Genomic DNA, 17,318 nt, shown 5'->3' with positions numbered 1-17,318 from the left:
GAAGCATTGCATCCGTCCCAAACTTATCGGATCCGACCCGCTTTTTTGGCGTCGTGGAAGCTTCGACAACCGGTCTCGGGTGGGTTCCGGAGTGCCACGTCTACCGGGACCCACTAGAATAAAAAGAGTGCAAATCCTCGTTTCCCCTCGTCACTAATCTATTCCGAGTATGGCACCGGGATGCGGAATGCTAAGCGAGTCAGGGAAACCTTGATGAATGGATCCGACCGCCCCCATGGCGGTCCATCAGATGCACTCACGGAGCATCCACGGCGGGAAGGAAGGACATGATCACATTCGGCTTTTGGCTTCTGTTATCGATTCATTTGCTGGGCTACCTACCGATGGGTCTCTTACTTCCAAGAACAAGAATAAAGATTGCCACCTTTTTGCCTGCTTGCCGTTTCCTTTTATTCCGGCTTTATCTTTTTGAACCGCTTAATTACGTCGGTAGGACTCCGCTACGCTCACAGCTTTCTCCAAAAGCTGAGTTCTCCTCAACGGAGGAGATGATATGACTGTTGCTCCACGGCGAGCTCACCTACAAGTCACCATCTCTCGTTTATAATTAGACTGAGGTTAATACGATTTAATGCCATCTCAATCCACTCGGAACAAGCAACCTCACATATCATGCTCACACTTGAACTCAAACCTAAGACTTAGATACTCATACAACAACGTACTAACCAATGCAAACATCTATGACAAGAATTTGAACTATTTCTCAATTTATACATGTCATCCTTGCCCAGAGCTATCTATCCAATGAGTCACGGTAACCTCACCTTCAACGTCTTTCAAAAATTCCTGATAGATCTTTTATTCATTGACTTATCAATCTATCCGTCAGCAACAAATTAAGAGGCACTTCAATTGACCAACCAAAACTAGCTGCCATGTGAAGCAAATTAAAGGACTACCAAAGTTGTGATCAATACTTTTAACCCAGCATTGGGTGCTGAGAGAAGTTAATTGTATCTGAGAGACAAACGAGTAAATAAAATCTTCTGAGAAATCTTTCAAGCGTTGATGCAATTAAAATGACAATTCCCTATGCAATCACATTTTATTCCTATCTATGCACTTCATATCATTCCAAAATATTCATGATGTTCCCAAAACAACCAGAGAGATTGACATATAAACTTAAAACGCTCTACTATGCAGCAATCTGACAATTTTAACTAATCTACATTGCAACCATTTATAGCCAAAAATTAGAAGATAGCGTGAAAATACATTTAAGGTAACATGGTTTAGACCATGGAAAACAGCACAAACTAATTGGATGTCACTACTCATCATGGTAACTATGATAAAATGTATAATATATTCGAGTAAAACATCTAACCGTATAATGTCAACGTTAGCTATTATCATGGTTGGAAGTAGATTATGATCCAGAGTAACTAGAACATGACTGCATAGGAAAGAGGAAAAGTTCTCGACATACCTGGAAAAGTTGGCCATAAATGTCACTTCCCCCGGTAGTAGCACTGCCAGTTTGTAATCTGGAATTCATGTTTACTCGAGATGTTTCATTTACAGAAAATAAAAGTTAGGTCAATTGAAGTCCGATGTTGATAATCTTAGACTGAAAAAACCAAACATTCAAGGTCAACTATCATCATTTAGATCAACACTAACAAATAAATTACACAACACCCTAACATGAAACTAATCTGTCTAATATCATCACATACAATCAGTAACAGCACATATTACAAATAGGTTTCTATATCAACTCTCTGTAAGTGTTAGATCAACCTGATGCAACTGAACCACATCTGCAAGCACAAGAACACCAAACATTATTTCTTTTCACAATTGTCGATTTAATGAAAACTGAAGAACACCTTTGAAGCAACTATAGGCTCAATTATGAACAAAGCTTATGCATGTTCTTAGTCTAGAAAACAATGACAGACAAAGTTAAAAGAAATGTGATAATGCTATGACTACACGTTGCTTCCCACAGTAACTTGAGTGATCACTCGAGATTGAGAAACAAGTTACTACATTTAAGTCCTGTTAATCCCGTCTATGGAATTAAATAAAACTACATAATGTATAAGCAAACCACACCGTGAACATCTCATCCTGGGAGAAAGTGACAGGATAAAGAAAGCAGAGTGTTTAATGCATAAAGCACCATGATATATAGTTCAGGCAGGCAATAGAAAGGATGATAACTCAAATAAAACCATCAGTTCAGCTAAAAGCTGGAGATAAAAGTAGAAGCAAATTTATCATGATTGAATACAGCAAATAGCCTCAAGCCTTAGTGTAAACAAACACAAAGATTTCTATAAGAAATAATAAACTGCAAAACAGCTTTGGACACAATGAACAAAAGTACAGCATACAACAGGTTTGTTTCACACCCTCGAACAACAATCTGCATCACACGTCAAAGATCATTGTAGTGACACATGGTCACGCATGATGTAGAAGAAGAAAAAGGAAGAAGAGAAAACAGATGATGCCCTTCCACCAGAGAGGAACAGAAGAGATGGTAAAGGAGAGAAAGAGGTAATCACCATGCACGTCCACTGCTCGTTATGTGCCATCTGCTGCCATTGAACTTGAAATATTTACGGATTCAAGTCTCGACAGCATTTTGGGAGGGGAGAGAGAAAGGAATTTGATTTGAGTCTAATCGGAAAGATATGACAAAAAATAAAAGAGATAAAAGAAATAATTAGATAAAATATTTTATGCAAAGAAAATACATAATATATACATGTATGTAGATGACCCAAGCAGACCATGACCAGAGGCGATAATCCAACTGATATAATCATCTTGCTAACAAGGACAAGCAGCAGCTCCCAACTATATGGGAAAGTTGTACTGCATGTCGAATATGTACAATAACAACGATCTCCTTCCAGTGCTTATCGAAGATATCTGTATCATGTCTCCATGCCAATACCACATACCATATCCTTAACCCCCGTAACTATGGTGTGACACATGGAAAACATATGCTGAGAAATGATTTTGAGGAACAAGCATGTGTTAGAGGTACATAATCAGGTCAACATGTTACAAGCTTCAATATAACAAAAGCTTTAAACTTCTGGACATCTTGATATAATTCTCGACACCAATAAAAAGAATCAGAAGATATTACTAAACAACATATGATATTCTTATCAGAAAGGAATTATTTACAATAGGCAAGGATTATTTAAACTTTAAGATTAAAGTCCCATGGTAACCTTAGTCATGGTTAAAAATAATGGTTTGGTATATACCAATCAGTATTTATTTGTTGGATCAAGTACTAGTGATGGATCAGACAGTTCCAGATCACTCAGTTTATCACTTCCTAATTATTCTTTTCGATGATACAGGAAGTCATCCATTGGCATACTGCTCAGTAACTTGATATCACACTAACCAGTCAGGTTGTTCTAACTATCAGGCTGTTGTAAGTGGCACCAGACCAATATTTAGAACCTTGATCTTAGTTACATTTAATTTAGATCACTTTCACAAAAGAAATTTTTAAAGCGAGGAATACCGAATGAAATAAAGTATAAAAGAGACAAGCAACAAACATGGATCCAAGCATCTAAGTTCATCAAAAGTTTGCAATTAACTGAAAATTATACACCCATTAAAGTTTGATGTAGTATGGAAGGAAAACCTCTGATAATATATCATTTTGCAACATAAAAAGAACTTAATCACATAGGATTAGTGCATCTTCGGGGTAAAGATACAAATTAATTTCAAACATCTCTAACACTAATCTTGTAAGCATTATGACATAGACTACAACTAGTGTGGGACGGCTGAAATTTGAGGGTTTAACTGATATCACTGATATCGTGTTAGCATGATGAGCACAATATATTTGCAACCTCAAAAATAGTTAAGGACGAACTCAATGTATAAGGCTCAATATTTGCAGCTCCCACCAATAAGTTGTTGGGATAGGATAAATATACACAATTTTACCCTTACATAGAATGTAAGATCATTTTTGTCATTCCAACTCTGATCTCAGGATATAGAGGAGCAACCTTAGCATTGTACCAAACCTTACCCTCTATAACATTAGAAAGCAGTACTATAGAAAATGTTGAACAATATCGACTATGCTATTTGTCACAACATACTCAAGTTGTTTCTCGTATATTAGATGCTAATCATCACCAGCATCAGGCAAGCCTTCAATTCCTAAAAGAATTCTACAATGGAAAAGCTCAAAGTGTGAAGGCTTTATTGAAATGGCGGGTAAATAAAATAAATATGACTCACCCATACAACGTCAAATATGTTGTTCTATAGATAGGCAACATATTAAAAAGGACGCAAAAGGAATGACGAAGGCACATATCATCTAACCAGTTACTCGATCGTATCATGACTTCTTAAATAAATGGTTTGCCAGCATGTCAGATATCCCTGAAATAGGAAGGCTCTCACAACCAAACAGTTCTTGAAGCTTGGAATCACATAGAATAGACGTGTTTGAAGAATCCTACAAGTAAAAGCAGAAAACTTAGTTTAAAAGGATAATGATATGTTTCTAATCAAGATATATAGATGATAAAAGCAGATGCAGTAAAAGTAAACAAGAAAATAGAAATGGAATTACATAAGATATCAACATCTGTAAATATTAAAGTAGTGAGAATCTTGTCAGATAATTGTTCATTTAGAAATTAGAGTTGTAATTTAATGCTGTCATGTCTTTTACAGGTAACTGAGAGGGTTGACTGTCAGAGGTATGTACATTTAAATAGAAAGAAACCATCAGCCTTTAACTCGGAAGACAAACTGCAGTTTACACATATAAATAACCACCACTGAATTGGCTTAGACAGTGATCAACCAAACAACAAATTCTCATGACAAACTCTCGATGACCCACCTTTGAATTCCGAGCACAAACATATATAAATATTCTCAAATCCCACAAATATCTTGTATTACATAGTTTTAGATCGGTTGATCATGATTGGCTGGTCATAACTATAATCTAGGTGTATAGACTAAAATACCATCCCCAAATCCCCACAAACACTTTTTTTTCCTTATCATTAACATCACTGGAAATCTTTTTGGAAATTGATCAATCCATCAAACACCTGGCTGACTAAAACAACTCCGTCTGGATCTTGTCCAATGGTGATCCATTTGCCATACATCAGATATAGCAAGAAAAAGAAGAGAAAGAACGCAAAGAATAAGATGGAGATAAGGAAGGAGAAAGAAGAGAAAGCGGAGAGAGCGCAACGACACAGTGCGTGCCAGACTTCTGTTTTCAACCCTTATTTGGTGCTCTCACCAATCAGAAAGGACAACTGTCTGCAGTCTGCTTTAGGTGAGAATATGTTCATGCAAAAGAAAAGCCACAGAAATAGGAAAAGTGAAAGGAGAAAGGAGAGAGCACGTCAGGTAATGGGAGTCAATAGAAAGCATATGTATTAACTTAATGGCAAAGGAAATGAAAAATGCACCTTAAATTTCTACGGCGTTGATAAATTACAAAGCAAGAAGGCTAAAGAACTACATCAAAGTTGTAATGAACTGGCATGCATTTATAGTAGAACATAAATTTTGCAAACTAGACCTAGAATTCTTATTAACAGATCTCTAAAAGTTATATATTTCACACTTACATCTTTGCCTTCTTTTACTGTCCCAACTCCCTATTCCAAGATCTATTTTCTTGACAGTCCCTGATCTGTTCTTACTGGTCTCAATCCCAAGCACTAGGGTCAATCCCAGTCCCACTAACCTTGATGTTTCTTCAAAAAGTAACGTTGTTGGTCATCACTGAAGTAATAAAATAGAATTAGGTAAACATATAACTAAAAGCATTTTCATCCATTTAAAATTTAATTGGATTGTTAATGAGTTCTCAAGCTTGTTTTGATCCATTAGTATGTGAAGATATGCTACTGATGTTAACATCTATTGTTATGGTAGTCATTGTTCCCAATCTTGGAAACTGAATCCACAGATGAGGGCACAGAAAATGACTCTGGCCACAGGTTCCTGATCTTCATCAGATCTAGGGATAGGTACTAAAAAAAAGACTCCCAACCTATCCTTGGAGTTAAAATACTTGTCCATACTATTGGCAAAAATTAGACAATTGGAGCATGATGATCGACAATAAAAATGATCCAGTGAACCGGATCCATCCTATTATCAAACAGGAGAATGGTTCCACCCAAACCAACTTCTTATTCATTAATATTTTTTTAAATGAAGCATTTATGACCCTGACAACTGAGCAGTTTCCTGAACATAGTCTATTCCATTAGAAAGTCTCAAAGATATAACATCCCCATCATTACAAGAAATTATAAGTATGCACCACAAACACAAATTTTGTCAGTATAATAATATCCATCATTACAAGAAATTATAAGCATCTCTTACAAAATAAAGTAATTTCACAAGAGACTGATCTTCAGAACCCAAAATAGTAGAGACCAATAATATAATGAGACATCATGAATCGATTGCCACACATTAGCATTTCATGTAATAACAAGAAAAACTTCACAAATAATACCCAAGAAGTATCATCCAAGTATACCCAGAATTTTTGGGATTTAAATATACTCTAACTATCATATCCAGCATGTATTGACCAACCACAACTTATGTCTGAAGTCTGAACGGTAGATGTTTAATGGCAATGGCAATGCGCATGGCAGCAAACACTCTTTGTCATTTGCACAAAAGATATAAGGTCAAAATGGGATCCTCTAACACATGTTAATAGTTTGTTTTCATTAATTATTAAATAATAATATGATATTACTTGCTGTTCAAAAATAACATATACTGGTAGCAGAGAAATACATTGTAAAACAGTGAAAGCTGTTGAACTAAACAAAAACGCCATAATTAACATAGTCAAAGTAGGACATCATAGAGACATAGTGAAAAAGGGAGGAAAATCAGCGTAATAATGGAAGATAAAAAAATTAAAGTAAAGACCAGAAAACAAGGATCCAAATGCATGATTATAAGATATTTTATTGATCTTTGTTGTAAAAAGTTAAATGCCAATATTGTACACATTGCTGGAACTTACTTCCAGCTGGTTGGCTTTTATGTAATCCCATATACGACTCAAAGCCTCAGATTGGAGCATTTCTCTTTCATCACTTCCGAAAAACTTGACCAACGCATCAGAAATAAACAGAGGGTATTCATCAGAAGCAGGTTCAGTAACTTCAGTTGCAGCAACATCGGCAGCCTTTAGCTTTTTGGGTTCAGGACCTGTATCCTCTGCAAAATAAGTAGATTTAAATTCATTCAGGTCATCATGACATACAAGCACACTTAAGCACATGAGAAGATTGACATACTTGGATCATCAAGTGGAATAATATGCTTAGCTAACAGCTTGTTCATTTTAAACATGTCAGTACTGTCAGTCTCAAACACCCGCCGTAGTTCATCATTGCAGATAATCTTCCTCTTGTTGTTAGGATCTTGGAGATTATTTTGTCGGATGTAAGCCCATAGCTGCTTTACAATCTGAACAGAGATTTTGGCAATTAGTATTCCACACATAGATCAAAGCAATTTGTTACACACATCAAAGTGTCGATTGAAAATAGAACCTGAGTTCTTGACATTGCTGCCTCGCCAACAATAGGCTGGAGTTCAGGTGAAACACCACAAACTTTATTTAGACCTCCAGGACCACCTCTTCTTTTAGCTCTAGGTGGAGCACTGCACCAAAGATTAAATATTAGTAAGAAGCACAAACATCACAAAGATGCATATTTCTTGGCATAGAAAGTTAGCAGATGCATTAATTATCAACAAATGAAAAAAAATATATCCTTCATTATGGGAAATCAAACAACATCCAGAGAATGAAGTTCGTGCTTAGTTGATTTACCAACATATTCAGAAAAGATAAAATCCCAACTTTAATCATACACGACAGGATTTATGCATAAGATTTCTTTCTTTTCAAATTGATCAAATATATCAACCTAAGTGAATGTAAGCCTATTTATTCCAAGTGATGAAACTTCATTCAGGATTTTCATTCAAGTTTTGTGAAATTTAAGTATAACTTATCCTAGGGAGGGAACAAGGTTATATATGTTATTCATTATCTAGGTTTTAGCAACTATTTCACTTTCTGTTCCTTTAGGTGCACCATGTTGTAGTCAATCTCCTTCCCATCCTATCTCCATGCCATCCAAGAGGCCAATCTGCTTCTGTTATGGGACTGGCTGCAGTGTACATCCAAGTAGCCAATCTGCTTCTATTGTGGAATTGGCTGCAAATGCACATCCAGAGGGTAATGGACTAGTAGACCTTGACCTCAATGTTCTGCATTATCTAGGTTCTGGCATCTACATTTTTGTTCCTTCTAAGTCCACCATGTTATGGCCAACCTCTTTCCCATCAAACCAACAGGCCAAACATTATGGGATTGGTTGCAAGTTGCAAGCGTATATTCAAATAGCCAATCCTCTTTTGTTATGGGATTGGCTGCAAGTGTACATCCAGAAGCTAAAGGACTAAGTAGACCTTGTTCTTGAGTTGTGATTGTACATGCATACAATAAGCAAGATTCGCTGATTTTCCAACATTAAAAATTTTGGAAGAACAACAATATTTCTCCATCACAAACAAATTTACTATGATATTTAAACCTGCATTCAGTGACGAATATGGCATTTCAACTCTACCTCTTCTGCGCTTGTGCAAGCCAAGAAAAGAGATGAAGCTAAAAAGAATAATGACTCAAACAAATCAGAAGATTGATGATAACCACAAATCTACATGCCTTACCAAGGAAATGGTAAAATATGGATGTTAGAAAGTTAAACATAGCCTCATCAGAGACAAATAAAATTTTATTACATAATTTCAATATGGCCAAACCTACATCAATGCACTCCAAAAGGAAAAAAAGAGGAGGTAAAAAGAGCCACTGGCTTATGTCTGGTTTTATGGTTTTGTTTCCAGGATTCTTATTGCAAGATTAATGACATGTGAGCCTAGTAGATAGTTCACAAAGGGATGTCCTGTTCCAGGAGATGTTGAAGTAACACTTAACAAAAATGCAAACTAGGCAGCAATCACCTTCTAGTAGATGTTAAAGCAACACTCTCAACTCCATTTAGTTCATTCACCACGAAGAAAGAAGAAGCTTCTAGTCCATACATTCACTTGTTGATCATGCACTATTTTTTTCACTTTCGGGTACTCTTGTATAATCTTGGATCAATTTAAACATTAACTTGAAACTAAGAAATTAAATTACCTAAACTAATTCACTTAAGCCTAATTAGTTTCATGAGTTTCGAGAAAAACTCTAATTTGTGGCGTTAAACCTAAAACCCAAATATCGAATTAATCCTTTTGAGTTCCTTTTTTCTACTAAAGCCACCTGAAAGCTTAAATACAAGCTCGTGCTGGGAAAGAAAAATGAGGAATGTTTTTTGGAAGACGCAACCACAGCACAAACTAAGAACCAAATGCTTGATACGAAACCCTCGTCTAAGAGGGATGGGATGCGTTCTATGCATAAAGACGGCACCTTTCCTTCGGTGCGCCCACAGCCCCAGTCACAGGCGCAGGACGAACAGCAGTGGTGACCCCCTGTGGCGCCTGGTGGAGCTGCTGCTGAAGGTGATACGCCGCCACGACGGCAGCAGCGGGAAGTGGTGGGGGCGGGGGGTACTGGAAGGCGACGCCGGGGTGGTGCTGGTGGGGAAAGGGGACGGGGGCTGCGACGCCGGCTGAGGAGGCGGGCTGGTGCGGGGGGATCTGTTGCTGGAGGGGGAGTTGGTGGAGGAGAACGTAGGGGTTATGGGAAGCCGACAGCTGGGAATGAGGAGGATGAGCATGAGAAGGGGCCGGGGGGCGGGAAGGGCCGAGGAGGAGTTCGATCTGGTCGCGGATGAAGGCGGCCTTGTGGGAGAGATCGAGTCCTAGCTTGGCCTCGACCTGGCGGACGACGCCGGTGAGGGATGCGGCGCCGGCGGCGGGGTCAGACTGCCGGAGGACGGACTCAACGCAGCTGGCGATCTCCTGGTCCGATACCATGGCGATGGCGGGCCCAACACCATCTAACGCCGACTCCAGAGAGGGAGACACAAACAAAAACTCAAATCGCCCGCCCCTTCTCTCTCTCTCTCTCTCTCTCTCTCTCTTTCTTACCTCCCTCTTCTGTCTCTCTATCTCTCTCTTAGGTCTCTCTTTAGAATAGTGCGGAGAACTCGTAATGACCAAAACGCCCTCCAGAAGGGCTTTTTGGGAATTAAAATAAAAGCCACGTGATCCGCACGCGACCTTAGCCCGTCCCCCGAGCTCACTGCCCTCGGAAGCCTCGCCTGATGATTGGCTGGGCAGCTTAGGCCCACCGGTAGGGCCCAGCCCACCGCCAGAACGCATGGGATTCCCCTCCAACGATGCCTTTAAACTATACCGTGAATTCCCATGTCAGTCGGTACTTGCGCACTCAAACTTGGGTTGGGACGCGGAAGACGTGGGAGGAGCTTCGACATTGCAATTTCCATCAATGGAAGCAGCGGATCCACGTCACCCCAGCGAGGTATATTACGAATGGATCGAACTTTATACTAAGTCACGTGATACGCACGTGACCGTACCCATCCCCCGCGCACAGATCCCTCGGAAACCTCGCCGGATGATTGGCTGGCAGATGAGCCCCACTGATGGGGTCCACGCCCAACAGCTGGCCCATTCTAGGATCCCCTCCAACCATGCCTTTACACAGCACCGTGAAATTCCCGTGTCGGCGCTAGCTCGCTCGATCACGGGATGGAGGGACGAGGGAAGACGGGATGCGCTTCGAGAATGCAATTTCCAACCGTGTAAACAGTGGATCCCACTCACCCCAACAAGTAAATTACTAATTGATCGAACTTTAAACCTGATTAGGTATTAATAATTCCTTAATGACAATGAATAAGATATTCATGAGATTTTAATTTACTTTAACTCGGATAATTATATAGTTAACTAAACTTTTCGTTTCAGATCGATTGATAATATTTATATTTATTTTAAATAAGTTGAATAGACATGCATACCTAAAAAAAATTCAATCCACTAATATTTTTAAATATAATCAAATATTAATTATGGTAGTGTACAAATGAAATCCTATACATAATAAGGATTAAAATCTTTGCTACACATTTTGCATTTGGTTTAGAGACAAATCACATCAATCATTAATGCAAAGAAGGGTGAAAATATTAGATTATTTTAAGGTCAATATGAGGGGTCAAATTGTTGAAAAGTAATATTTGGATCTTGCATATTTTGATTGTTTTGATTGTTTGAACTAAGAAAATGATTAAGATTCAATTGATATTCATTCTAAATTCATCTCAGTGTAGGTTTGCGATACACCAAACTTGCAAAAAGGAAGTTAAGGGTGTACTTTGATCTCTTTTATAAGCGACTTAGGGGACGATTATACTTAGAAACGTCAACTGCAAAAGGGAAACATGCGATATGTTGGGTGGAGGCATAGCGTAATGTTTATTGCACTTAAAACTCATATTGGTTGACTGTGTTGATCATAAGATTTGGACGATCGATCGTTCAACCACGTGTCACTCATGACAATTATATATCTTCCGATCCCACTGCTACGTGTTGGCCACATATAGTCAACATGTCTTTTGATGATTGACTAGTCAACCATGTGTAGCCATGCAATAATAATGTATTTCATATCATTTCTTATGTATCGTATAAAAATATTATAAGTTTATAGAGACATCTATAAATACGAGGGAATCAAAGAGTTATAGGCTAAACCCCTTTTTGTCTATCACCTTTTATTATTTTCTCCATCTCTCATCCTCAGCCAGCAGCTTGGGGTGTGTGCATAGCAAGAACGGTAGATCACTTCTTGATCCTGTGATGTACATGAAAAGGATGTTTGTGTAGCAATTTGAGGAGCATCTTCGCAGCCCCTGTCATGCAAGTGACCGCTAGAGAGGAGAATAGTTAACATCATTCATCCTCTCTCATAGATCTGTAGGTTTTCATGAATATATAATTTCCTTATGTAACACATCTTTTTTATATGCGTAGTTTTTTATTTGACGGGTCTTTGCGCACCAATCTTCGCACGACGATGGAACCTTCTTTTCTTACGAAAAATTCTGGGATTATGTTTTCTATTCTTCCATTGCACATATGATGCTGCCCTAGATTTCCCAACAGAACGAAGCCATTAAGTGTGGCCCAAGATCGCCACCTGTGTGGCATCTATCCTTGCACCACCATCCCTCTCACCCCCTCGGAACCCCTCCAGTGTTGTCGTTGACTCGCCAAGTGCTCATAGGAAGCAGACCCCACTCTTCTCTAGCCTTGTTGTAATCTCATTTATTTGGGCCTCTATCAACGTGTACTAGCTCTCGAAGCAAATGTACACCAGCAATGGCAGACACACGCCTCCTCCGTCGAGGAGCATTTGTCACCAAACATAGTCAAGGATGGGAATGCCGAATGAATAAAAGATTACATATGGAATGCTGAGATCGGTGGCAAGGTAGTAGGTCCAATTGATGAAGAAGATGGAGAGGAGGGTGAAGGGAGGACAGGTGAGGCAATGAGACCAGGAAATGATGCCAGGGCGGAGGGAGGAGAAGGCATGAATGAGGGCGGTAACAGAGTTATCATGGGAAAGGTGGTGGACGTGCTCAACTGTCACGACCTTAGCTGGAATTGCCTAAGGCGTGCGGCACCCTTGCGGCCAAAGACGCGAACTTAGCTTGCGTTGCCTAAGTCGCGAGTCACCCGTGCGGCAAAGACGCGAACTTAGCTTGCCTTGCCTAAGTCGCGCTTCGCCCTTGCGATCTTGCTCCGCAAGGATCAGCCCACTTTGTAACCTCTCGCAGGTCCCGAAGGACCTGTAAAAGAGAAAGAGAGTTAGATCGAAAGAACGAGCAACGGACACGTCCCGAAGTCTCGCGAAAAGGAAAGCTTTACAAGCAATTCGTCGAACACCTTGTGTGCACAAGAGAAAAGAGGGAGAGGGGGAAAAGCAAGGCTTTCAAGGATGAATGAACAGCTGCAAGCCCACAAACAGCCGCTCACCTGGTCCCGGACGCAACACCAAGTTCCCGTAAAGGTCACGTGCGAACTTGCGAAAGAGTGTTCAACGCCCGGTATATAACCGAAGCCCCATCCAGCCATGTGCCACCCGGGGGGTTCCTGGGTGCTGAGATGGCTGACGTTTTGGTGAGCGGAGGCAGCACTCCGCTCACCTCCCGCGGCACGCGAAAACGGAGCCGTTTTGGGCTGTTTTGGGGCTGTTTTGCTCGGTTCGGTGAGCGATCGCTTTGCAACGCTGCAGCTTGTTCGAACTTACATATTTACAAGCAAAATGACCCAAAACCATGGGAAAACATGCTGTCAAGCAGCTGTACATGCGGGTGTGAGCGACGAACGGTTCGTTGAACGAAGTTGTTGCGGGTGCGCGACGACCGTTCGTGACATTCTCCCCCACTTAAACTGTCGACGCCCTCGTCGACGCTTGTTGGTAGTTGATGATGACGTCTTCTTCATGTCGCAGGGCGTCTTCAGGCTCCCAACTGGCTTCAGTTCGGGGAAGCTTTCGCCACTTCACCAAGTACTCTGTTTGCTCCGCTCCGTTGGGTAGCTTTATCTTGCGATCCGCCAGAATGGTTTCCACTCGCTTCTCGTAGGAGGCTGTGATGGGAGGTAGCTGAGTTGGAACACTTCGAGAAGCATCTTGCGGATCTGAATGGTAGGCCTTCAGGTTGCTGGCGTGAAGAACGTTGTGAATTTTGAACCACGACGGCAGCTGCAACTTGTAAGAAACATTGCCTACCCTGCTGATAATTGGGAAGGGCCCTTCATACTTACGCACCAATCCTTTGTGGACTCTTTTCCTGAAGAATTGGAGTGATGCTGGTTGGAGCTTTACCAACACCAAATCGCCAACTTTGAACTCTTGCGGTCGCCTTCCCAAGTCGGCCCACTTCTTCATCCTCTTTGCCGCCTTCTCCAAGTAAGCCCGCGCAATATCTGCATTTCGATGCCACTCCTTTGCGAAATGATAGGCTGAAGGACTACTTCCAGTATACCCAATTGCCATGGTGTGCGGAGTCGACGGTTGTTGTCCTGTGATAATTTCGAAGGGGCTCTTGTTGGACGCAGAGCTCCGCTGCAAGTTGTAGGAGAATTGGGCAATGTCCAACAGCTTCACCCAATCTCGTTGATTGGCACTCACGTAGTGCCGGAGATACTGCTCCAAGAGCGAATTTATTCTTTCAGTCTGACCATCCGTCTGGGGGTGGAGGCTTGTAGAGAAGTATAACTTTGATCCCAACAATTTGAATAGCTCGGTCCAGAACCGTCCCAGAAACCGAGCATCTCGATCACTAATGATATTGTGTGGGACTCCCCAATACTTCACTACACCCTTCATCATCAGTCTGGCCGCCTCTTCAGCTGAACAGTGTAGGGGAGCAGCAATGAAAGTTGCATACTTTGAAAACCGATCGACTACCACAAGTATCGATCCAAGTCCCCCTACAGGTGGCAAGCTTGATATGAAGTCTAAGGAAATGCTCTCCCATGGCCTTTCTGGTACGGGCAACGGCTCCAAAAGTCCCACCGGCTTCCGCTGCTCCACCTTGTCTTGTTGGCAAGTAAGGCATGTTCGAACATACTCCTCCACATCAATCCCCATCTTTGGCCAGTAGAAGGCCCTCTCCACGAGAGCCAATGTTCTGTGAATGCCAGGATGTCCAGCCCAAAGGGAATCGTGACACTCTTTTAAGAGTTCACGTCTTAAATTGTCCACTCGGGGAACATAAACCCTATTCCCTTTTGTGTAAACAAGTCCCTCCTGGACCCAAAATCGTCGTGCCTTGCCTTCTTTGATGAGCTGCATCAGGATAACTGCCTGGGGATCACTATACAGTCCATCTCTGATTCGGGAAAGGAAGTTGGAGTGTAACTGACTTGTTTGGCCTCTGCCCTCCAGTTGTGCAGCATTCACGCACTCCACCTTCCGACTCAGCGCATCGGCCACGACATTCGCCTTCCCGGGCTTATATTCCATTGCCATATCAAATTCAGCCAGGAAGTCCTGCCACCGTGCTTGCTTTGGGGAGAGCTTCTTCTGAGTTTGGAAATAACTCAGGGCGATGTTGTCTGTCCTCAGCACAAATCGCGACCCAAGGAGGTAGTGTCGCCAAACTTGTAGGCAGTGGATCACCGCTGTCATCTCCTTCTCATGCACTGGATACCGCCTCTCGGTCTCGTTGAGTTTGCGGCTCTCGTAGGCCACCGGATGACCTTCTTGCATGAGTACTCCACCAATAGCAAAGTCCGAAGCATCTGTATGGACTTCAAAGGGCTCTCCATAGTTTGGCAATTTGAGCACTGGTTCTTCCAGAACAGCAGCCTTCAGATCTTGGAATGCTATCTCACATCTGTCAGACCACTTCCAAGGCTGCTCCTTCTTCAGCAACTCCGTCAGTGGGGTTGCCCGCTTCGAATATCCCGCGATGAAGCGTCGATAGTAGTTGACGAAACCAAGGAAGGATCTCAACTCTGGCACCTTCTTTGGAGTTCGCCATTCCGCAACTGCTTGCACCTTCGACTTATCCATCCGAATGGAGCCATCACCGATTCGATGCCCCAAGAATAGGATCTCAGTCTGAGCAAAGTAGCATTTCTCCCTTTTTACGAACAACGTGTTCTCCCTGAGAACCTTGAAAATCGTCCGAAGGTGCTTGACGTGCTCCTCGAGCGTTTGGCTGTAGACGACGATATCGTCCAAGTAGACGACCACGAACTTATCCAAATACTCCTTGAATAGCTGGTTCATGAGAGTACAGAATATGGCCGGAGCGTTGGTTAAGTCGAAAGGCATCACCAAGAATTCAAACGCTCCATATCTGGTCACACAAGTAGTCTTCGCTTCGTCGCCTTCAGCAATGCGCACCTGCCAATACCCCGACCGGAGGTCGAGTTTTGAGAAATACTTCGCCTTGCCCAGTTGATCGAACAAGTCCGCGATGAGCGGGATGGGATACTTGTTCTTCACTGTTACTTTGTTGAGGGCTCGATAGTCGACGCATAATCGGAGACTCCCATCTTGTTTCTTCTGAAAGAGAACTGGAGCTCCGAAAGGTGCTTTTGAGCTGCGGATGAGACCACCGCTTAGCAGTTCACCTAACTGCTTTCTGAGTTCTGCCAACTCTGGCGGGGCCATGCGATAGGGTGGTCTCGCTGGAGGCTTCACTCCTGGCTCCAGCTCAATACTGTGATCCACGCCTCTGCGTGGCGGAAGAGTCTTCGGCAACTCAGGTGGCATAACGTCTTTGAACTCCTTCAGGACGTTGGCCACCACAGCAGGTTCTTGAATGGCTTCTTCATTGAGTGGCTCTAGCTTCATAGCAGCCACGAATGTTAGTTCGCCCTTTCGCACCCCTTTCTTCAATTGTAATGCCGAAATATGTTGGGGCTCCTTGGTTCCTCTCCGAGAGACGGGCACCACACAGGGGTCATCGCCTCCCATCATGCATAGGGAATTCAAAAATGGCATCGGCACCAACTTCGCCGCGTGCATAAACTCCATTCCAAGAATCACTTGGAAGTCGTCTAGTGGCACGGCCATCATGTTGGTGGTTCCGCTCCAAGTCCCGATTCTGATGGGAACTCCCTTCGCCAATCCGGAGATTCGCCTGGCCTCCGAGTTCACTGCTTTCATTCGGCTTGGGCTCTTCTCCAATGTCAACCCAAGTCGCTGTGCTTCACGATCGGCTATGAAGTTGTGGGTAGCGCCCGTGTCCACCATTGCACGGGTCGTTTGGCCATTCAGCTTGATGTCCACATACATCAGTTCACTACTTCCTGCTTTTTGTGCCTTCGTCTTCATGTTCTCCCCCACTTGACCCCGCATAGCGTTCAACAAACGCATTGCTCCCATTCGGGGTCCTTGCGACTCTTCATCGTCGCTGCTGGATTCAGAACTGCTTGAGCTAAGGGCAACAGCTTTGCCCTTGTCCGATCGGGGAGGGTGGATGGAAGCTGTCAAAGCGTTGAGTGCCTGCTTCTGTGGGCACTCCCTTACCATGTGCGGTCCTCCGCACAAGAAGCATCCTCCAGGTTTTGAAGCCTTGCCTTTTGGGTTCGGCCCTTTGTGGGAGCTCTTCTTCTTCTGTTCGCCCCCGAGCTCCTTCCCTCGAGAATGTTTTTGAGGGCGATTGCTTGAAGATTGTTTCCTTCTCGCTGGGTCTTCAGAGGAAACGAAGTCGGTGAGCCTTTCTGCAGCTGCA

The 17,318-nt window shown here is 42.4% G+C and overlaps 1 protein-coding gene across 2 annotated transcripts; it reads right to left on the bottom strand.

Moving 5' to 3' along the window:
* Nucleotides 1-1,561: 1,561 nt before the first annotated feature.
* On the bottom strand, nucleotides 1,562-10,193 carry LOC135598688 (formin-like protein 18). Of its 2 annotated transcripts, none has more exons than XR_010481667.1 (6): nucleotides 9,554-10,193; nucleotides 7,611-7,722; nucleotides 7,353-7,524; nucleotides 7,076-7,272; nucleotides 4,276-4,498; nucleotides 1,562-1,790 (listed from the first exon to the last, which is right to left on the bottom strand). XR_010481667.1 is itself a non-coding variant. In XM_065092887.1 (6 exons), the coding sequence occupies exons 1-5, from the start codon at nucleotides 10,060-10,062 to the stop codon at nucleotides 4,379-4,381; spliced, it is 1,110 nt and encodes a 369-aa protein (XP_064948959.1). In that variant the 5' UTR covers nucleotides 10,063-10,193; the 3' UTR covers nucleotides 1,562-1,790; nucleotides 4,363-4,378. The 2 variants fall into 2 exon arrangements, 1 of the variants encoding a protein (XP_064948959.1); XM_065092887.1 differs by having other exon boundaries at nucleotides 4,363-4,498.
* Nucleotides 10,194-17,318: the final 7,125 nt, after the last annotated feature.

This window comes from Musa acuminata, chromosome BXJ2-1 (genome assembly GCF_036884655.1).
Source record: "Musa acuminata AAA Group cultivar baxijiao chromosome BXJ2-1, Cavendish_Baxijiao_AAA, whole genome shotgun sequence".
In the NCBI taxonomy this organism is placed as follows: domain Eukaryota; kingdom Viridiplantae; phylum Streptophyta; class Magnoliopsida; order Zingiberales; family Musaceae; genus Musa; species Musa acuminata.
This window is presented reverse-complemented; position numbering and strand designations above follow the sequence as displayed.

What these genes read in the sequence shown, in the direction of transcription:
- LOC135598688 (XM_065092887.1), bottom strand. Translation starts at nt 10,062, where the DNA reads ATGGTATCGGACCAGGAGATCGCCAGCTGCGTTGAGTCCGTCCTCCGG. An exon ending in TATTCCACTTGATGATCCAA is followed by an intron (nt 7,273 to 7,352) that starts GTATGTCAATCT and finishes CTTATTTTGCAG; the next exon opens with AGGATACAGGTCCTGAACCC. An exon ending in TAAAAGCCAACCAGCTGGAA is followed by an intron (nt 4,499 to 7,075) that starts GTAAGTTCCAGC and finishes TTTTACTTGTAG; the next exon opens with GATTCTTCAAACACGTCTAT.